Here is a 22,993-nt window from a genome sequence, read left to right on the forward strand (position 1 = left end):
TTCCAAGACTGCTGAAGGAAGTCAGGGAGGAGATAGCAGATGCTCTGAGGATAATTTTCCAATCTTCACTAGATACAGGGGAGGTACCAGAGGACTGGAGAAATGCAAACGTAGTTCCATTGTTTAAAAAGGGATCAAAGAAAATGCCAAAGAATTATAGGCCAGTTAATCTTACATCGGTGATGAGCAAATTAGTAGAATCAATCCTGAGAGTTAGGATTAACTGTCATGTGGAAAGGCATGGACCAGTCAGGGATGGTCAGCATGGATTTGTTAAAGGAAGGTCATGCCTCACAAATTTGATTCAATTCTTTGGAGGAAGTGACAAGAAGGGATGATGAAAGTAGTGCAGTGGATGTTGTGTACATGGATTTTAGCATGTCCCACGTGGCAGATAGGTCAGGAAAGTAAAAGCCCATGGGATTCAGGGTGATGTGGCTAACTGGATAAAAGGTTAGCTTTGTAACAGGAAACAAAGGGTAATGGTCTGGATGCCCTTGCGAATGGAAAGTTATCTCAAGTGGTGTTCCACAGGGCTTGGTGTTGGGACCCTTGCTGTTTGTGTAACATATTAACGATTTGGACGTGAACATGGGGGTCACGATTGGGAAATTTGCAGATGACACAAAGATTGGCCGAGTAGTGGATAGTGTAGAGGTTAGCCATAATCTCCAAAACGATATAGATGGGTTAGTGGAGTGGGCGGTAAAATGGCAGATGGATTTTAACATAGAGAAGTGTGAGGTCATACATTTAAGGAGGTCAAACAGTTACAGGGATTATACAATAAATGGGAATATGCTAAGAGGGGGAGATGAAGTGAGAGATCTTGGCGTACAAGTACACAGGTCCATGAAGGCAGCAGTTCAAGTAGACAAGGTTGTAAAGAAGGCACATGGAATGCTGTCCTTCATTGGCAGAGGTATAGAATATAAAAGTAAGGATATAATGTTGGAATTGTATAAAACACTGGTGAGGCCACAACTGGAGTATTGTGTGCAGTTCTGGTCACCACATTACAGGAAGGATGTAATAGCTCTGGAAAGAGTGCAGAGGAGGTTTACAAGAATGTTGCCATGGTTAGAAAAGTGTAGCTACGAGGAGAGATTGGAAGGATAGGTTGGGGTTATTTTCCTTAGAACAAAGAAGGCTGAGAGGTGACTTGGTTGAGCTGTACAAAATTATGAGGGGAATAGATAAAGTGGACAGGATAAAATTGTTTCCCTTGGTGGAGAATTCTTGAACCAGGTGACATAGATTCAAGATAAGTGGCAGAAGGTCTAGGGAGGACATGAGGAAGAACTTTTTTGTGCAGAGGGTAGTGGGTGTATGGAATTTGCTGCCCAAGTTGGTGGTAGAGGCAGAAACTCTCAACTCTTTTTTTAAAAAGTACTTGGATCTGCACGACTATGGGCCGGGTGCAGGAAGGTGGGATTAGAAAGGGCACCTGGGTGTCCTCGGGCTGGAATGGACAAGATGGGCCGAATGGCCGCCTCCTGTGCTGTAACTTTTCTATGGTGCTATGGCAAGTTGCAATGTTTTCAGCTTATCAATACTAATTCATATTTCTCTTCTCCAGGGCCTTCACCTGTACAGCAGCAGCTGTCGGACCTCCTGGATGCGATTCCTCAAAGGAGTTGATTCCTTCTGAGCGTACACTTGCAAGATGTGTTTACCATGCACCAGCACAGATATTTACACTTTGATGTGTCCAGTTATATAGATAGCTTGGTTTTTTACTTAGTGAGACTCAGTTTGCAAGTGCGCAAGAGAAGACAGTGATGGCAGGGTTAGCTGTGGAGGGTATGTGTTAGAGAGCGCAGACCTCTGGAATTCCCCCTCCTGTAGACACCAACCAGCCATGGTGTCAGTCACATCCCATCTTGAACCGCTTCTAGCTCAACCTACGTGTGAACCTTGGCGCTACCCAAGCGCCCAGTGATGGAAAAGGCTGTGCCCCTGGCCTTCCATTCTATCCCCTATCCTTCCATGGCAGTGTGGTTTCAAGTGGTGCTAGCCGAGGAGTAGCTGCAGGGGCAGAGGCAGGGATGAGGAGCTGAGTCCAGGAAAGGTGGAGAAAACCAGATAGGGTGGAGGATGTAGTAGGAGGAGGGGATGAAAGTGGATCTGGATTGGGAGGGAGGGAAGAAAAGGTTGAGTAAGTAGGGGTACATGGGGGCGGGAGATGGCCCCTCAAAGAGTGATGGATATGCAGAATGAATTGTTCAGTGCATTAGCAGGCCTGCCACAGAGCCTCTTGTTACTCAAAGCATGGTGGAGTCTGGCTCTAATGTGATGCAGAGCAGAGCTTGGAGTCCATCCTTTGCAGCATGGCCTTCTTTGCAGATGTGGCTATGATTAGCATCTGGTGGTTACTGCGTCAGCTTCCATTGCAGCATAGGCAGAGCACCCAATGTCTGAGCACTGTAGCAGAAGCTCAGAAATGGAGGTCATGAGATTCAAGCTTACTGCCAGGCTCAGACTGCTTCCAATCATTGCTGCAGACCTGTGCTAAAAGGGGCATGCAGGCTCTCAGCAGTCTCGCAATCTGCCCTGCAACAGATTGCCAGGATTGACGTGGTGCCACTCTGGGGAATGCCAGTGGCTCAGTGGTACAAACCTGCTGCCCTCTCTTGGGATGACAGCATTCCTGCTCCCACCACTGCCACTCCCCAATGGCCTTGCTGTTGCCTCTCAGAAAGCCAACCAGACTGCTGACACCGATGCCGAAGTGGTATATCCAAAGCCAGGCCCTCAAGTGAGAACTGCTTGAGTGTGCCTTACAAGGCCGTCTACAGGATTCCCCAATGAAAGTAGGAGGCTTCCACTGGTAATGCTGCAGGCGCTAGGGTAGGGCTGAATAGGAGCACTAGGTGGGGCAAAGGCACCCACGAAACAGGCACTCAGGCGATGGATAAAGGTGAGTAGTTCATTTTTTGTATTATTGGATATATTGTTGGATAAAGATGTTATGAAAAAGGTTTTTGGTCGTGATTTTTAATCGCAGGGTTTCAGCCAAATGATGGTTGTGTTGGGACATTGCTGATGGATGGGGAAGGTGATGAACTGTGGAGCAATATTGAAGAAGGGATCATGTCCTTAGGGAACCAGAGTCTCAGTATATGCTCTCAAATGGCCCATTAGGTGCGATGGGGCACCAGATGCCTCTGCCCCTCTCACCGCCCCATTCATCCTCCTCCTCATATGTCTGTTAATCCTTTGGGCTATTCTGAAAGCAATGTGGCCATTTTCCTTTTGGAAGAATCAGTCTTTGATATTTAATTTACTCAGATAGAAGTGACCTTGTTTAGAGCTTTATGGGCAAATTACAATTGTATCTTGTCATGTGCAGAATATTTAGGCATAAACTTACAGAATCACATTTAATGGCACAGAAGGAGGTCATTTGGCCCATCGTGTCTGCGCCGGCTCTCCAAATGAGCATTATGACCTCGTGCCATTGTCCTGCCATTTCCTTGTACCTCTGCACATTATCTGAATAGAAACAATCATCTAATGCTCTCTTGGATGCCTCGATTGAACCTGCCTCCACCATACTTCCAGGCACTGCGTTCTAGACCCAAATCACTCATTGTGTACAAAAGTTTTCTCATGTCACATTTGCTTCTTTTGCAAATCACTTTAAATTGGTGCCCTCTCGTTCTTGATCCTTTTACGAGCAGGTACAGCCTCTCCCTATCTACTCTGTCCAGTCCCCTCTTGATTTTGAACATCTCAATCAAATCTCCTCTTAGCCTTCTTCACTCCAAGGAGAACAGCCCCAGCCTCTCCAATCTATCCTCATAGCTGAAGTTTCTGATCCCTGGAGCCATTCTTATAAACTTCTTCTGCACTCTCTCCAATGTGTTCATATTCTTCCTTAATTTGGTGCCCAGAACTGTACACAATACTCCAGCTGAGGTCTGATGAGTGTCTTACATAAATTCAACATAACCTTCCTGCTCGTGTACTCTATGCCCCTATTAAAGCCCAGTATACTATGCGCTTTATTAACTGCTCTTTCCACCTGTCCTATCACCTTCAATGACATATACACCCAGGTCTTTCTGCTCCTACACCCCTTTCAAAATTTCACCCCTTATTTTATGTTGTCTGTCCACGTTCCTCCTACCAAAATGCATCACCTCACTTTTCCACATTGAACTTCATCTGCCCACTACAATTTGTCTATGTCCTTTTGAAGTTCCACACCATCCTCCTCGCAGTTCACAGCACTCCCAAGTTTTATATCATCTGCAAACTTTGAAATTGTCCCCATGCACACCAAGATCTAGATCATTAATATATATCAGGAAAAGCAAGGGTCCCAATACTGATCATTCAGGTAGAGTGTCCTTAACTTTGTCTTTTTGACATTATTCTACGTTCTAAGCCTAGTTCATCCTCGCCTTTGTTTCACCTTCTAAGTTTGCTACTTTTCTACTTCCTGTTACCAGCTTTACTTCCTTCCAATTTGAGCTACCCTCAGATTCCCATCTCCTGACAAGCTAGTTAAAACTGTCTCCAACAGCACTAGCAAATTTCCTTGCAGGATATTAGTCCCGATCCTGGTACAGGCCCCACCTACCCCAGAACTGGTGTCAATGCCTCAAATCTGATGCCTTTCTTCCTACATCAATTCTCCAGCCACATGTTCAATCGATCAATCTGCTATTCCTATGCTCACTGGCACGTAGCACTGGGAGTATTCCTAAGATTACTGCTTTTAAGGTCCTGCTTTTTAATTTCCCAACTCCATAAAATCTGCTTTCAGGACCTCATCCCTCTTCCTACTTATGGCATTGATACCAATATGGACCTTGACCTCTGGCTGCTTACCCTCCCCCAGAAGGATGCCTTGTAGCCACTCCGTGACATCCTTGACCCTCGCACCAGGGAAGGAACACACGTTCGTGGGGTCACATTTATTGCTGCAGAAACACCTTTCTGAATCCCTGATCATCAAAACCCCAATTACTATTGCTCTTCTACTCCGCTTCCTCCCCTCCTGTGCAGCTGAGCCACCCGTGGTGCCATGGACTTTGCTCTGGCTACACTCCCCTGAAGAACTATTGTCCTCACCAGTATCCAAAATGGAAAACCAATTAGCAAGCAAGATCAACTCAGGGATTCCTACATTACCTGCCTGGCTCTCTTAGACTGCTTGGTTATCACCCATTCCCACACACCTAACCAGTGATGTGAACACCTCCCTAAACTTGCTATCTACATAGTTCTCTGCATTGTGGATGCACAACAGTGACTCCAGCCCAGAGCTCAGGCTTCTGCAGCTGGTGACACTTCCTGCCAATGTGTTCATCCAGGGCATCCATGACTTCCTATATACGGCAAGATGTGCATTCCACTGGACCAAGCTGAGCTGCCATACTGTAACTTTAAAAGTTATTTATTACCATTAGAATTAGTTAAATAACTTGCCAGTTACTCACCAATCAACTTTTTCCCCTGTACCAAAGTAAGAGCCAGCTACTGAAGGCTGAAAAAAAATCAAAAAAGAAAGGAGCGCCTCCCTCATCAAACTCCTACTTTACATTCTGTGCACTCAAAGCAGCACTGAGGAAGGCCTGTTATACGTTCTGATAAACAACTGATTCCAGCTTCTCAAAACCAGTTTAAACTAGCTGCAGCTGATCTCAGAGAGCTTGTATACCCCCATTTTAAGGCTTAACTTAATTTCTCTTAACTTGAGTAATTTTTAGTTAATTGCTAAAAAAAGAAAAAAGCTAGACTTTAGATAGAAATTAACCCATAAAACTCCTTCACCAGCTCTCAGTGCAGACGTTGACTAAGTGCCTGACTATGATTTTAAGGTTATCCTCCTTTGACTTTGACTAATAGAAAATGTTTCTCTCTTTTTACCCAATTAATTCTTCCTGTTAAAAATCTCAAACAGTTCACCTTTAACCTTAATATTCCAGAGAATTTAATTTGTAATCACTTCACATAAATTAATCCTTGGAACATTCTGATGAATTTGTGCTACGTTTCCTCCAAGGCCAATATGTCATGTCTAAGATGAAGTGACAGAACTGTACACGGTACTTGGATGTGATGTAACTAGGGTATAGTTTAATTGTGGTAAAGCTTGCTCATCTTTAAATCTGGATTACTGGAATGTGAAGGCTATTAGCCTTCTTGATTTTTTTTGGTATCGTCCTTAACAAGGGTTAATACTCATCAGGAAAAGGTGAACAGGTTGGGTGGAACAGGTTGGGTGGGTCTCTTTTCTCTTGAAAAGAGAACACTGAGGGGTGTCAAATAGAAGTCTTTAAAATTATGAAAAATTTAAGACAGAATTTCCACTTATGGGGATGAGCAGTACTAGAGACTATCAATATAAGATGGTCACCAAGAAATCAAGGAGGGAATTCGGAACAATCCCGTCTACCTAGAGATTGTGGAACTTATGACAATGGGGAGTAATTGAGGCCCATAGTATAAATGCATTTAAGAGGAAGCTACAAAAGCATATGAGAGAAGGGAAGAAATGTTATGCTGAAGGTTAAGGAAGATGGGAGGAGGCTTGAATGAAGCATAACACTGGTGTGGTCTGAATGACCATTTTGTATGCCGTATATTCCACGTAATTATATGACCTCAATGCTTTAGTGATCAGTGTACATGGGCCCCAAATCTTTTTGGACCTCCACTATCCTTAGCTTTTCACCATTTCACACCCTAATTAGATCACTGCTAAGTCTTCTGCACTCAAAAGAATACAAGCCTCATCTTCTGGAACCTTCCTTTTAAATTAACCTTCTCAGCTGAAAGAATGACATATCAAGATTTCATGTTTTAAGACTTGTACTGTAACAAAATGACAAAGCAATATTAACTAAACACTTTTTTAGGCCACTTACACCTTAAACTACAGAACAGAACTTTCCCCTTTTACTTTTAACACAACTGGAAAACCTACTTCACAGGTATAATTTATACTGTCCCTTAAATAGATATTCAGTTCTCCTGGAAACAGTCCAAAGTGATTTTTAGCTCCCGATGGTCTACTGCCATTCTTTTCTTTTCCCAGCCTGATAACTTTTAACCCCAGAACTGTCTTTCACAGTGAGGGTTTTTCTTAGCAAGCTAGACGAATCTTCCAGCCTCCTTTCAAATCCGCGCGAATTTGGTCTTTTCAGTCTGAGCGTGAGCTCCCACCCGCATTCCTACAGTGAACCGTAGAGACTTTTGGCCTCGATCTGCACTCTTTCTCCCAGATGCTGGCAGACTGCCTATGTCTGAGAGTTTTCAGGGATATATTAGAAATCCTTTCCTTTTCAAAACCTGTCTCCATGGCAGTGTAAATCAGATGGGCCATGTAGTCAGGTAAAAATGCTGATTAGCCATCCTTAATACCACAATTCTCTTTTATCTTGGAAGTAAATGGAAGTTTAAAGCATAAGTGCTTGCAACGTGACATTCTCAACACCTTCCTGTGACTTTGGAGATTAGCAGTCTAACTTTTTTAAACCGCAGATGCACCTTCTCTCCAACAAAACAACCTGAGCTTCCCTTTAATCTTTAACAACTATGTCATATAGGTCTGTTGTTCAGTAGACTTCAGAACAGGTCACCTGCCTCCCCCCACCTCCCGCTTTATTTTATCCTAAATTAAAGACATAGTCCCAAAACATAACAATGTTATAAATCTCATACTTGTAACAACACTGATGTGGATCACAGTTTTTATGGCTGCCCATTTCCCCTCAGAAGGACACAAATTCCGAACAATCCCTTATTTCAGCATCTGGAATTTCGAACAAACGCTTTCTAAATGAAATCTAACTTCGTACCAACATCATAACATAAACTGAAATCCCTTCCAAGCCAATAGATAAAAACCCAAAAATACTTCAACTCCAGAATTCTTAGCCTTACTGAGTCCAGAGTTAGGAACTGAAACTAAATCTTTCACCAGTACACAACTATTATTACAGTTATGGGATCTATCCATTCAGCTACATCTAACTCTATACCAATCAAATTCTTACTGTGAGCAGAACTGACTCTGATGCATAGCAGCAGGAAGTGGGTTTCTGTGGTTACCCACTTGATATGTCTCAGAAATCCATGTTACTGGGAGAGCATCCTATCAACCAGTCGGTGGTGTGGTAGATGCAGGCTATGTCTAGCATCATGTTGTAACACTTCTATGTTGTATTTTTTGCTGTGAAATGGGAGCTAGGTCAGTGCATTGGGGTTAAAAAATTAGAGCCATGACTGCTGTTTCTGATTGGATTTCCTATGTTGTTCTCTTGAGTGTATGCGATTAGTGTAAGATGTTACGATTGTGAAACTTTACAAGATGGTAAGTTTGAAAATGTCTCCTTTAACATAATATGAAACAATGTTCAGGATAGAGGGTTGGTGGTCAAACTAAACCTCTGCCTGGAGACAGGCCCATGTGACTTCGTTGTCACGGAAAAGAAACCCGAAGTTCAATGAAGAGTGCAGGAGGGCATGCCAGGAGCAGCACCATATATACCTAAAAATATGGTGACAACCTGGTGAAGCTACAACTCAGGACCATTTGCACGCCAATCAGCAAAAGCAACATGTGATACACAGAGCTAAGCGATCCCACAACCAACGGATCAGATTAAAGTTCTGCAGTCCTGCCACATCCAGTCATGAATGGTGGTGGACGATTAACAGGGTTTGGAGAATCCATAAATAGCCCCATCCTCACTGATGGTGTAGCCCAGCACAAGAGTACAAAAGGCTAGGACATTTGTAACAATCTTCAGCCAAAAGTGCCAAGCGGGTGACCCATCTCTACCTCCTCCTGAGATCTCCAAAATCACAGATGCCAGTCTTTAGCCAATTTGGTTCATTCCACATGATGAATGCACTGGATACTGCAAAGGCTATGGGCCCTGACAACATTCTGGCAATAGCGCTGAAGACTTCTGCTCCAATACGAGCTGCGCCCTTAGCCAAGCTGTCCAGTGCAGCTAACATATAAAAAACTGCCCAGGTATGTCCTGTCCACAAAAAGCAGGAGAAATCCAACCTGGCCAATTACTCCCCCATTAGTCTATTCTCGATCATCAGCACATTGATGGAAAATGTTGTCGACAGTGCTATCAAGTGGCACTTATTAAACAATAACCTGCTCACTGATGCCCCACTTTGTGTTCCGAAGGCCACTCAGCTCCTGACCTCATATGGCCTTAGTCCAACTATGGACAAAAGAGCTGAACTCGAGGCAAAGTGAAAGTGACTGCCCTTGACATCAAGGCAACATTTGACCAAGTGTGGCATCAAGGAGCCCTAGCAGAACTAGAGTCAATGGGAATCAGGGGGGGAAAACTCTCTGTTGGTTGGAGCACAAAGGAAGATGATTGTGGTTGTTGGAGATCAATCATCTCACTCCCAGGACTTCACAACAGTAATTGCTCAGGGTAGTGTCCTAGGCCCAACCATCTTCAGCGGTTTCATTAATGACCTTCCCTCCATCATAAAGTCAGAAGTGGGGATGTTCGCTGATGATTGCACAATGTTCAGCACAAATCACGATTCAAGATACTGGAGAAGTCTGTGCCCATATGCAGCAAGACCTGGGCAACATTCAGGATTGGGCTGATAAGTAGCAAGTATCATTTGCCAGGCTACGACCATCTCCAATAAGAGAGACTCCAAACGTTTCCCTATGACATTGAATGGCATTACTATCTCTGACAGTTTTCATACATTGACACAGAAAAGGAACAGTTGCTTTTTGGAGACATGGGTAGAGAAAGAAAGAGAGAGAGACAATGCAGTTGTTGTGAAGAGCAGGAAAACTGTTTTGTATCAACAGTCAAGCAGGATGCTGGTGAGATCTGGCTCTCTGTTTGAAAAGATGATGACAGAACAGACAGGACTCCTGAAGATTTAAGGAACAAGGAGTTGTCAAGGTCAGTCTGGTGGCACATGGTTCTGGCCTAATCAGGAAGGACATTGGAAGATTTGACCTGTCATGGCAGGGAGAAGTCATCCTGCTGAAAAGCTGGGAGTATCTTGGGTCTGGCTCTTGTAATGCTATACATCTGCCAGAAGTGCGTTACACAGCAAAAGGATTTGTAAGACATATCTCAATTGCATTGGTTTACTAATGCGAAAGTGCCTTGTCTTTAGTTCAATGTATTAGTTGCCTGTTAAGTAATGTTTAATAATCTTGATTTTGGATTTTTTGTTACAGTAACAGTCTTAATACACGAAACCTTGACCTTCGGTTATTTCATTTGGTTATTGGGAAATTCATTTTTTAAAAAAGTTATCAGTCTCTAGAGTGTAACAAAGTATACTACTGTAATTACTGCAGGTGTCATCTAATTGGCAATGGTTGCTACAGGAGAGGTTAGGTTAGCTGAAATTCTAATGGGCTTTGTTCAGGTCTGAACTGTTAAATAACTCTTCTGACAACTTTCCATTCACTTGGAATGATTTAATTAATTAATGTAAATCATAAGGCTGTTGAAAAAGAGTGGATTTTCTTCAAAACCTCTTGCTTATTGTGGCTGGCCTACATTGAACCTGAGTTGTCAGAAGCTGCCTGGAGAGAGATTTTGCAGCAGCGTTTTGCTATAATTGTGATTTCACTTAATTGAACCAGAATCATGCCAGTGGAGCTCTGTAGAACTTGGGTACCTAGTACCTAAGTCAGGTACTTGAATTTCAGTTTTATTTAGGAAGAAGTTCTTCATTGCTCTTGCATTGCTGATTCATCTTTCATATAAATTTAACACTTATAGCAAACTATAATTTAGACTGAAGTATGTCAAATGTGAGCATAGTAATTTTTGCTTGCACCTGATTGTTTGCAACGGTACATTGGGTAATCCTCTATATGTTTTAAACATATGAAAAAGTATAATTAGCCCTGAGGCACAATAACTTATCACTCCAGGCACCAGGTTCATGAGTTCGAATTATGAGAGATCTGCCCATTGGAAACCTCGTGGTGAGCGTAAATAGTGTTTTGAAAGAAATCTGAACAGCTAGTTACAAGGGGTGGACAATAAATATTACCCTGCCAGTGTCTGCCACATCTCCAAAGAAATATTTAGTTTTATAATAAACTGCTAATATGCAGAATAACAGTCTCAAACTAATATGGTTCAAGAGCCACTAGGGTCTCCCTAATTATTCCTGGAGATGTAATAAAACATTTTTCTTAATTTCACTTGGCTGTTGAAATCCAATGTTTTTTTTCCTTTTTTGAGCATTGTACTTTAACTGGTGGATCTGAGAGTCTGTCCTCCATGCACACATACCAACATTTAAATATTTTTAATTTGCAAAAAGAAACAAACCTGTGGCAGCTTATATCCCCAAAAATGAATGTTAAAGTTTGCATTTGAAGTAAGGACAGGACTTACTTGGTGGAGATGATTTGCAGCTGTTCCTGTAGCTACATTTTTTTTAAAAACTGTTCTCATTAACTGCCCAGTTTGTAGCTTTTATAGGAAACCTGCACTCAATGTTTTTGGTTTGGTTTGGAACATTTGGAACAAATGTATTGGTTGAACCAATTAATTTTATTTTTTTCCTCTTCCTTTTTGACTGCCTCCCCTCACAGGCCATGGTGGGAATCTTACAAGGAAAAGAATGTGGAGAGGAAGAAAGGACAACATTACATGATCTGAAACCTTTTCGCATTCTCATTAGTCTTCTGGACAAGCCAGAATTAGGTACAGTACTGTGGATGGAAATACCATCCAATAATTGGGAGGGGGGAGGGGAGGGGGGGGAGGGAGCAAGAGATCAAAGCTGGTGGTGATTGGGGCTGCAGTGGAATGGGAGAGTCTGCAATTGGCGAAGTAGAGGCCAAAGGGCTCTAGCTTCTGGCCAACAAGGAGTGCTGTAAAAGGCACTTGCCTTCTTGAGCTGACAGCCCTTGCCTCCCTTTCTCTTTCAGCTTTCTTGAGTACCAGTAAACTGGTGCAGCAGCAATTTCAGATGAAATTAGGCTCCCATTTGCACTGTGGAAGCCTGATTTAAATAGGTTAATGAAGTGCCCTATGTCTTGCATAACACAAAACAACAGCAACAGATGCGTGAATGCCAGTTTGGAGGTGTTCCACTTTTTACCCCCCCAACCAACTTGCTAGATATGGGGGTGGGTGATTTCATATCCAGGCCACTGTTTCTGTGTCTGTCATTTCAAAAAAAATTTAATTTATAGAACTAGAATCATAGAAACTTGCATCACAAAAGGAGGATATTTTGCCTGACATGTCTGTGCTGGCTTTTGAAAGAGCAGTCGTGCTTGGTCCACATCCCCACCGTTTGTCTGTAACCCTGCAAGTACCTCATCTTCAAGTACTTATATAAACTCCTTTTTGAAATTTTTATACAATCAGCTTCCACCACCTTTTCAGGTAGAGCACTCCAGATTCTAACAGCAATTTGAGTGAAAGTATTTCTTCTCAGATCTTTTACCAATGATTTTAAATCTGTAGTTTAAAACCTCTAGTTAATGCCCCAGTCACATGGACGACTAGATTTTCCCTATCCTTTTATCAAAACCTGTTGTCGTCTTGAAAATTTCTGTTAGGTCACTCCTTAGCTTCCTCTGTTCCAAGGAAAACAGTCCAACTTTTTTGTACTAACTGGTTTCTTTCCGATCTAGTTTGAGAAGGCAGCTACATACTTCTTGATCAACTACTGCATTTTTGTGTAAGAGTGGTTGACTTTAAAAAGCACTTTGTGTATTTTGTTTTTCCATTCTATATTATAAACTTAAATTTTTGAAGTTGTTGAAAGAAATATTGCTGTCAGCACACTTGTACAAGTGCCTTTCACAAAGTATTCCATGCAGAAGCTTGTTCTTCTACACTTTCTTTCTTCGAACTGATGCAGCGAACTTCTATGCTGCATGATGTAGGTCAGGTGATGGCATAGTGTATTGTCACTGGACTAGTGTTCCAGAGACCCAGGGTAATGCTCTGGGGATCCGGGTTCAACTCCCATCAGTGAAAATTGAATTCAATAGAAATCTGGAATTAAAAGCCTGATGACCACAAAACCATTGTCATAAAAATCCACCTGGTTCACTAATGTCCTTTAAGGAAGGAAGTGTGTTGCCCTTACCTGGTCTGGCCTACATGTGACTCCAGACCCACCCGCAATGTGGTTGACTCTTAAGTACCTTCTGAACAAGGGCAATTAGGGATGGGCAATAAATGCTGGCCTAACTAGCAACACCCACGCCCCATGAATGAATAAAAAAAAAGAAACCTATATTTTCTTTTTTCTACCCCTGTTATGTTCCTTACAAATGAGTCCTGATTCCCAAACTTAGCATTACTTCATTATGATTGGTGAATGTCCTGAAGTGGCTTGTCTGCAGTCCATTTTTGTGCCCTCCCTTTATTTAACAAAACTGCTTTATCTCAGCTTGGTGATTCTTTAGCAAAACCAAAATCAAAAATGAAGTGCAAGTGAATCTTAATTACAAATCAATGTTCCACTCTATGTGGTAATGCACTGTATTTATGTAATGTAATGCACGCACTGCATTAGTTAATAGCATGTTACCTTCTACTGATTCTACAGTCCCTGCTATTTTACATCTGCTAATGGTGCAGTAAACTATTTCTTCAACTGACATGGTCTCTTCCTAATATGTACATTTTAAAATTGGTTAAGAGAATTTAGTGTCAATTCTGTAATTCTAGGGCCGGCAATCTTGGAGGATGTACTTATAGAAGTTTTCAGAACATTGCATTCACAGTGCAAAGCTGAATTGAATCTGAAAACGCAACCTTCTTACTGCAAAGACCACACTCAATTAAGCAGGTATATTAGTTTAATTCTAATGCTTATGGTCTAAAGAAAGAGAGCTGTAATTATTTATAATTTGCAGTATTTTGCACTAAATTGCATGCGAAAGTTGTGAAGCATAATATTTAAATTTTTGCCTGTTGGAGATGATAATTACTCCTACTGTCTTGCAGCTTGTAAACTTTTCAAATGTAGCAGTATACAGAATAATCACGGCCATTTACATCTAGTTCTTGTACTTGACTTTTCATCTAGCCAAGTGCAATGATTTGATGTGGAATGGCAGGTAGTTAAACTAGTGACTTTTTTTTTGAAGTGTTGGTATCTAGATCATTGTTTTGCTCTCTGTTGAATGTGATCTCAACATTTAAAAGTGCTGTTCAAACTAATTTCTCTCATGTTCAATTGGAGTATAAAATTACATAATGGCCCAAATCTTCCTAGCAGTGGAAATGCTGAGTGCATTGCCACTGCACGCCAAGGTTCTCCTGACCCTATAATAAGTATTTGAGTAACAAGCCCAGAGAACCATGGTTGACCAGAGATATTCAGGTTACGATGAGAAGGAAAAGAGAGGCTTTTAGCAGGTACAAGGGAAGCAAATCAGCAGAGGCATTAGTGGAGTACAGACAGTGCAGGGCGGAGCTTAAGAAAGCAATTAGGAGAGCATAGCGGGGGTATGAGAAAGCTCTGGCTGGTAAAAGTAGGGAAAATCCCAAGATATTCTATAAGTATATCAATGGGAAGAGGATAACCAGGGAAAGAGTAGGGCCCGTAAGGGACCAAGGGGGCAATCTATGGGTTGAGCCAGAGGACATCGCTAAAGTGTTGAATGAATACTTCACATGCGTCTTCACCCAAGAGAATGAGGATGAAGGTATCGAATTTGGGGAGAGAGACTGCGAGGTTCCTAAGCAAATTGATAAAGGGAGTGACAAGGTATTGGAGGTGTTGGCAGGCTTAAAGGTGGACATATCTCCATGTCCTGATGATTTGTGTCCCAGACTGCTGAGGGAGGCAAGGGAGGAGATCACAGGGGCTCTGACCCGAATTTTTAATTCCTCTCTGGCCACTGAGGAGGTGCCAGAGGACTGGAGAACAGCTAATGTTGTTCTGCTATTTAAGAAGGGTTGCAGAGATAAGCCAGGGAACTGCAGGCCAGTGAGTCTTACGTCAGTGATAGGGAAACTATTGGAGAAATTTCTGAAGGAGAGTATCTATCTCCACTTGGAGAGGCAAGGTTTGATCGGGGATAGTCATCATGGCTTTGTCAGAGGGAGGTCATGCTTAACAAATTTGATTGAATTTTTTTGACGAGGTAACCAGGTGTGTAGATGAGAGTAGTGCAGTTGATGTAGTTTCTATGGATTTTGACAAGGTCCCACATGGGAGACTTCTAAAAAAGGCAAATGCAAATGGGATACAGGGTAATTTGATAAGGTGGATTCAGAATTGGCTTAGTTGTAGGCGGCAGAGGGCGATGACAGAAGGATGCTTTAGTGACTGGAAGCCAGTGTCCAGTGGCGTACCACAGGGATCTGTGCTGGGTCCCCTTATATTTGTCATTTATATAAACGACATATGTGGGGGTAGGATTAGTAAGTTTGTGGATGACACAAAGGATGGCCAGTGAGGTTGAGTTTCTTGGGCTACAGGAAGATATAGACGGGATGGTCAAAAGGGCAGATAAGTGGCAGATGGAATTTAACCCTGAAAAGTGTGAGGTGATACACTTTGGAAGGAGTAATTTGACAAGGAAGCATTCAATGAACGGCATGGTACTAGGAAGTTCTGAGAAACAAAGGGACCTTGATGTGTGTGCCCATAGATCTCTGAAGGCAGAGGGGCACGTTACTGTGGTGGTGAAAAAGGCATATGGGACACTTGCCTTTATCAATCAAGGCATAGATTACAAAAGTAGGGAGGTCATTTTGGAGTTGTATAGAACCTTGGTGAGGCCACAGCTGGAGTATTGTGTGCAGTTCTGGTTGCCACATTGTAGGAAGGGTGCAGAGGAGATTCACCAGGATGTTGCCTGGGATGAAACATTTAAGTTATGAAGAGAGGTTGGATAGACTTGGGTTGTTTTCGTTGGAGCAGTGAAGACTGAGGGGGCAACCTGATCGAGGTGTACAAGATTGAGGGGTATGGACAGGGTGGATAGGGAGCAGCTGTTCCCCTTAGTTGAAGGGTCAGTCACAAGGGGACATAATTTCAAGGTGAAGGGCAGGAGGTTTAGTGGGGATGTGAGGAAAAACCTTTTTACCCAGAACGTGGTGACAGTCTGGAATGCACTGCCTGGGAGGGTGGTGGAGGCGGGTTGCCTCACATCCTTTAAAAGGTACCTGGATGAGCACTTGGCATGTTGTAACATTCAAGGCTATCGGCCAATTGCTGGTAAATGGGATTATGTAGGTAGGTCAGGTGTTTCTCACGTGTCAGTGCAGACTCAATGGGCTGAAGGGCCTCTTCTGCACTGTGATTCTGTGATTCTATGCTGCTGCACATTTCTTCTGGGATCTTCTGATCCTGGCTGTCACAGAAATGCGATGCATAGTGTTCCCTGGGGAACTCTCTCGGAGCATGGTAGAATTGGGGGAAGACAGGACATGGCCCAATTTTATCACGACAGTTGTCGTGTTTTGTCTGATAAGTTTAAAGGTCCAATCTTTAAGTTGGGTTAGTGAATGGGTAAGTGGATGAATGTGTTAGCAGGTGAATGGGGGAGTAGGTAAGTGGGTGATTGAGTTGTTCAGGGATTAGTTGGATCAGGGGTAGGGGAGAGTACTCGAGTCCAGCTGGGGGAGGTGGGGAGAATAGTTGGGTTGGGGGAGTACTCGGGCTGGGTTGGGGTCTAGGGGCGTAGTTGGATCTGGTTAAGTGGGTTGACGGGTCAGGTCGGGAATGTTCGGGTGTCTTGGGTTTGGTGGTCAGGTCCAGTTCAGGGGGTAATCGGGTGGTTGGGTCAGGTTGAGGCAGTAGGCGGGCGTTTGGGGTGGGTAGTCAGGTCCAATCTGGGAGCAGGGTGTGAGGTGGGTAGTTGGACGGTCTTAGTTAGTTGAGTTGGGGTGCAGTTGCGGGGGGTGCAGGGTGATAGGGTCGCTGGATTTGGAGTTACCCAGGTGTTACACTAGGTTTTAATCTGTTTAACATTTCCTGGATAATTATCCAGGTAGGTACTGTGGATCTCTCCCAAGTCTGCGACCCTAACTCAGAGTCAGAGACATTTGCAAAAGGTCCTGGGGAGCAGATGAATTACCCATTAGAAGTTTAATTTTCCTGGGCAATTCCCACATAGATCTACGTGTCACAAGTTCCGTGGGGTCGTGACCCACATATTCCATTGTTCGTCCGGACTCCGATGATCCAGAGATCGGAAGATTTGGCCCTATACATCCTAATATATTTATAATGCCATTGAGCCCAGTGCATCTTATGAACGAAAATTGCATTCAAATATGTGCATATGGACAGACATACGAATTAGGAGCAGGAGTAGCCCACTCAGCGCCTCGAGCCTGCTCTGCCATTTTATAAAATCATGGCTGATCTGATTGAAACCTCCCGCCTACCCCCGATAACCTTGCACCTCCTTGCTTATCAAGATTCTATCTACCTCTGCCTTAAAAATATTCAAAGACTGCTGTCATTGCCCTCTGAGGAAGGGAGTTCCAAAGACACTACCCTCTGAGAGAAAAAAATTCTCCTCATCTCTTAAATGGGTGACCCCTTATTTTTAAATAGTTCTAGATTATCCCACAAGAGGAAGCATCCTCCCCACATCCACCCAGTCAAGACCCCTTAGGATCATAAAGGTTTCAATCAAATCACCTCTTACTATTCTAAACTCCAGTGGATAATAAGCCTAACCTATCCAACCTTTCCTCATAAAACAACCTGCCCATTTCTGGTATTAGTCTAGTAAACCTTTTTTGAACTGCTTCCAACGCATTTTCTTAAATAAGGAGACTAATACTGTACACAGTACTCCGAATGTGGTCTCACCAGTGTCTTGTACAACTGATGCATAACCTCCCTACTTTTATATTCAATTCCCCTTGCAATAAATGATAACATCTATTAGCTTTCCAAATTACTTGCTGTACCTGCACCCTAGCCTTTTGTGATTCGTGCACTAGGACACCCAGATACCTTTGCACCTCAGAGCTCTGCAATCTTTCACCATTTAGATAATGTGCTTCTTTTTTATTCTTCCTGCCAGCATGGACAATTTCATATTTGCCCACATAAAAGTCCATTTGCCAGATCTTTGCCCACTCACTTAACCTATCTATGTCCCTTTGTAGACTCCTTATGTCCTCTTCAAACTTTCCTACCTATCTTTGTGTCATCAGCAAATTTAGTGACCATACCTTCGGCCACTTCATCCAAATCATTTATATAAATTATAAAAAGCTGAGGCCCCAACACTGATCCTTGAGGCACACCACTCATTACATCCTTGTGGCAGCAGTGTGTACCATCTACAAGAACCACTGCAGGAACTTACCAAGCCTCCTTGGACACCACATTCCAAACCCATGACCACTACAATCTAGAAGGACAAGGGCAACAGACACATGGGAACATCACCACATGGAAGTTCCTCTCCAAGCCACTCACCACCCTGACTTGGAAATATATTGCTGTTTCTTCTCTGTTGCCAGATCAAAACCCTGGAACTCTCTCTTTAACAGCACTGTGGTTTTACCTATACCACACGGACTGCAGCGGTTCAAGAAGGCAGCTCACCACCACCTTCTCAAGGGCAATTAGGGATGGGCAATAAATGCTGGCCTAGCCAGTGATGCCCACATCCAATGAATGTAAAAAAAAAAAGTCCTACCAACCAGAAAAAGACACATTTATGCCCACTCTGTTTCCTGTTAGCTAGCCAGTCTTCAAGCCATGCCGATATGTTACCCCTACACCATGAGCTTTTTATTTTCTGCAATGACCTTTGCTGTGGCATCTTATCAAATGCCTTCTGGAAATCTAAGTACAGTACATCCACTGGTTCCGCTTTATCCACAGCACATGTGACTCCTTCAAAGAACTCCAATAAGTTGGTTAAACATGATTTTCCTTTCATAAAACCATGTTGACTCTGCCCAATTGCCTTGAATTTTTCTAAATGCCCTTCCATAACATCTTTAGTAATAGCTTTTAGCATTTTCCATACGACAAATGTTAAGCTAACTGGCCTGTAGTTTCCTGCTTTCTGTCTCCCTTCCATTTTGAATAAAGGAGTTAAATTTGCTATTTTCCAATCTAATGGAAAATCTAGGAAATTTTGTAAAATTAAAACCAATGTACCAACTATCTCATTAGCCACTTCTTTTAAGATGCCAGGATGAAGCCCATCTGGACATGGGGATTTGTCCAACTGCAGCTCCAACAATTTGTTCAAGACCACTTCCCTGATAATTTTCCTGAGTTCCTCCCTCCCTTCTGTTTCCTGATTTACAGCTATTTCTGGGATGTTACTTGTATCCTCTATCGTGAAGACCGATGCAAAATACCTGTTCAGTTCATCTGCCATCTCCTTATTTTCCATTATTAACTCCCTAGGCTTTCTATAGGACCAACACTCACTTTGTTAAATTTTCTTATTTAAATATCTATAGAAACTTTTCCTATTTGTCTCCAAATTTCTCACTAGTTTCTCTTGTACTTTAATTTTTCTCTCCTGTTAATCTTTATGCCATTCTTCGCTGTTCATAATATTCTGTCCAATCTTCTGACCTGCCAACCATCTTTGTACAATTATATGCTTTTTCTTTAAGGTTTAATACTTCTAACTTTTTTTTTTAGTTAACCGTGGACGGTACGTCCTTTCCTTGGAATTTTTCTTTCTCATCGGAATGTATCTCTATTGCATCTCTATTGATCTATCCCTTAACCTTATTTGACAGTTCACTTTAGCTAGCTCTGCTTTCATGCCCTCATAATTGTCCTGATTTAAGTTTAAATTACAAGTCTTGGACCCACTCTGCTCTCCCTCAACTGAATGTAAAATTCAATTATATTATGATTGGCTAGCTAATATTATGATTGCAGCTACCAAGGGTGCCTTCACTATGAAATTATCAATTAATCCTATCTCGAGGCACAATGCGAGGTATAGTATAGCCTGCACTCAGGTTAGCTCCAGAACATGCTGTTCTAAGAAACTACCTCAAAAACATTCTATGAACTCATCCATGCTACGTTTACCCATCCGATTTTTCCAGTTTAGATGTAAAGTAAAATCCCCCATGACTACTGCCATACCTTTCTGACAAGCTCCCGTTATCTCTTTCATACTCTGTCCTACTGTGTGGTTACAATTAGGGGCCCTCTGTAAGCCTTTATCATTTCTCATCTCAACCCAAACCAATCCTACATCCTGGTTTTCTGAACTTCCCTGTCTAATGTGCTGATACCATCATTAATTAATCGAGCCAACCCTTCACATTTTCTTAGCTCCCTATCCTTCCTAAATGTCATATACCCTTCAATATTTAGGGCCCAATCTATGTCATTCTGTAGCCATATCCTATAATGGCTATCAGATTGTACTTATTTATTTCAATATGCGCTATCAGTTATTGTTTTGTTTCAAATGCTACATGCATTCAGATACAGAGCCTTTAGTTTTGTCCTTATTTTTGTAACATCCAGCCTTATCTGCTGATTTACTCTTAGATTTGTACTCGCTGTCCCGCTCTGCTTATCATTTCCCATATTAGCACCTTTCTCTCTTGCCTTGTCTCTACTCTTTGGTTTCTCACATTTTCCCAAATTTGATCCCTTTCCCCCATTATTTAGTTTAAAACCCTCTCTACTTCCCTAGTTATGTGGTTTGCTGGAACACCAACCACAGCGCATTTCAAATGTCGACCGTCCCCCATTTCCCCAGTACTGATGCCAGTGCCCATGAACTGGAACCCACTTCTCCTACAACAGTCTTTGAGCCACACATTAATTTCTCTAATCTGCTCTATGCTAAGTTACATCCGGCTCAGATAATAATCCTTCGACGTTCTGCTTCTTAATTTGGTGCCTCGTACTGACAATACAGAACCCCCTTCTGCATCCTTCCTATGTTGCTGGTACCTACGTGGGCCATGACAACTGGATCACTCCCCTCCCACTAAGTTCCTCTCTAGCCCTGAGCAAATGTCCCGAATCCTGGCACCGGGCAGGTAGCATAGTTGTCTGGACTCTCGCTCTTTGCTGCAGAGAACATTGTCAATCCCCCTCACTATACTGTCCCCTGCTACCATTACATTCCTTTTTGCTCTTCCCACTTGAATAGCTTTGTGTACCATAGTGCCATTGTCAGTCAGCTCATCCACCCTGCAGCACCCACTCTTGTCCAAACAAGCTTAAAGAACCTCAGACCTGTTGCACGATTGCACTTCTGTATCCCCTTACCTGCCTCAGCTGCAGTGACACCTCCCTGACCAAATCAGAAGACCCTATCCTAAGTGGTATGACCACCTCTTGGTACAAAGTATCCAAGTAACCTTCCCCCTCCCTGATGTGTCACAGTGTCTGCAGCTCAGCCTCCAGCTCAATGATTCTAAGCTGAATATCCTCAGGCCGTACACACTTACTGCAGACACGTTTGACCTGGATCATACTGGTATCCAGGAGCTCCCACATGCTACAGCCATGACACATCACCTGTCCTGCCATCCTTACAACTTTTAATTATGTATTTCATTAATCCTACCACAAATTCCTGTACTATTTCAAACTCTACGATAATAATAGACTTTAACCACTTAGCAGATACTCACCAGTAGTAGAGGAAGAACCAATTCCTACAGGGTGAAAAAGCAAAGGAGCACTTCCTTCCCCTCCTCACCTAACTCCTTCAACTCACCAAACTGCAGCACTCAGCCAAGGGCTAGCTGAGCCCAAAACTCACCAGCACAGGAAGCGGTCCAGGGCAGGGGCCTGCAGCCTGCAGCTCAGTAAGGAGTCATGTGGTTATTGACCTTGATTGATCCAAACCCATTTTGTTAGTAATTAAATGACATGTTTTTTTAACTTCTGTTAACATTGTACATGTGCGAATGTACTTGTGAGAAAGCATCATTCAATTAACAACTTTTTTGTAAAATTGTTCAAAATGCTATTGAAATGCATCTCTGTCCTATTTTGTGTTATTGGCATTTGAGTAACAACATTGCAGCTCTTAAGACGTTTTTTTGACTAAATTTGGAATATGTTATTAAGGTCTCTAGTTTGAGATAGATTGTAATGTTAAAATGAATATCTTGATTCTGAGGTAACATTCACCATACATCTTTCTAAATACCTCCACTTTGAATATTTAGAACACAGACTGAGTTGCAGATGGATAGAGGGCTTCCATTAAAGCATCTAATTAAGGAGTTGAGATAGTAATCCTTATGCATTTCACACCTTGCACACTTGATGCATTTTCCATCTTGCATGCTGCATGACCTGTCAGGTAAACAGTGCCTTGTGTTCTGAATCTGAATTGTGTTAACGAAACACCAGGCTCTCAAATTTTCTGAAAATTAATTTTATAAAGGAATTGAGATTAGGGAGTTTTAAACAAATCAGTTGACACCATGCAGATTCAGAGCAATGGGGATTTTGTTCCACTTCAAGGACATTGAGGAAAAATGGAAAAATGAAAGGGGGAGTGGTGGTGGGGCTGCTGCAGTGGCTTCCATGACCATTGAATCACCTTGCAAATGTTGAAAGACAGCATTCCTGTTGATATAGCAAGTGGATTAACTGAATGTATATTACCTCTGTATAGATAAAGCATTCAGTCATATGTTAATGATCAGCTTGTTGGATCTGAAACATCCATTAGAATATCCCAAGACACTTCACTGGAGTATTATCAAACAAAATTTGTCACAAAGCAACATTACTTATTAGTGACCTAAAGCTTGACACAAAATCTAGGCTTTAAGGACCGTCTGAAGGAGGAGAGGTGGGGTAGAGAGATTAGAGGGGAAATTCCAGACCTTGGGATCTAGGCAGCTAAAGCCATGGCCATCAGTGGTAGAGTGATTTAAAATTGGGGATGCACAGGAGACTAGATTTGGAGGAGTGCAGAGATCTCAGGAGGGTTGTAGATCTGGAAAGGACGGGGGAGGTGGGGTGGTGTTGGTTGTGGGACGATGGTATGTGATTTGAAAACAGGAAAGAGAATTTTAAATTTGAAGCA

General features: G+C 42.5%; 1 protein-coding gene across 3 annotated transcripts in view; it reads left to right on the top strand.

The window, feature by feature from the left end:
- Window positions 1-22,993, top strand: part of dop1a (DOP1 leucine zipper like protein A) — a 355,194-nt gene that overhangs the window by 67,987 nt on the left and 264,214 nt on the right. For all 3 annotated transcript variants that reach the window (XM_041213315.1, XM_041213322.1, XM_041213331.1), the window contains exons 9-10: window positions 11,585-11,696; window positions 13,686-13,806. In XM_041213315.1, coding sequence (XP_041069249.1) covers window positions 11,585-11,696; window positions 13,686-13,806 — 233 coding nt within the window. The remainder of the gene's footprint in view (window positions 1-11,584; window positions 11,697-13,685; window positions 13,807-22,993) is intronic.

Source organism: Carcharodon carcharias, chromosome 2 (genome assembly GCF_017639515.1).
Source record: "Carcharodon carcharias isolate sCarCar2 chromosome 2, sCarCar2.pri, whole genome shotgun sequence".
NCBI classification, from domain to species: domain Eukaryota; kingdom Metazoa; phylum Chordata; class Chondrichthyes; order Lamniformes; family Lamnidae; genus Carcharodon; species Carcharodon carcharias.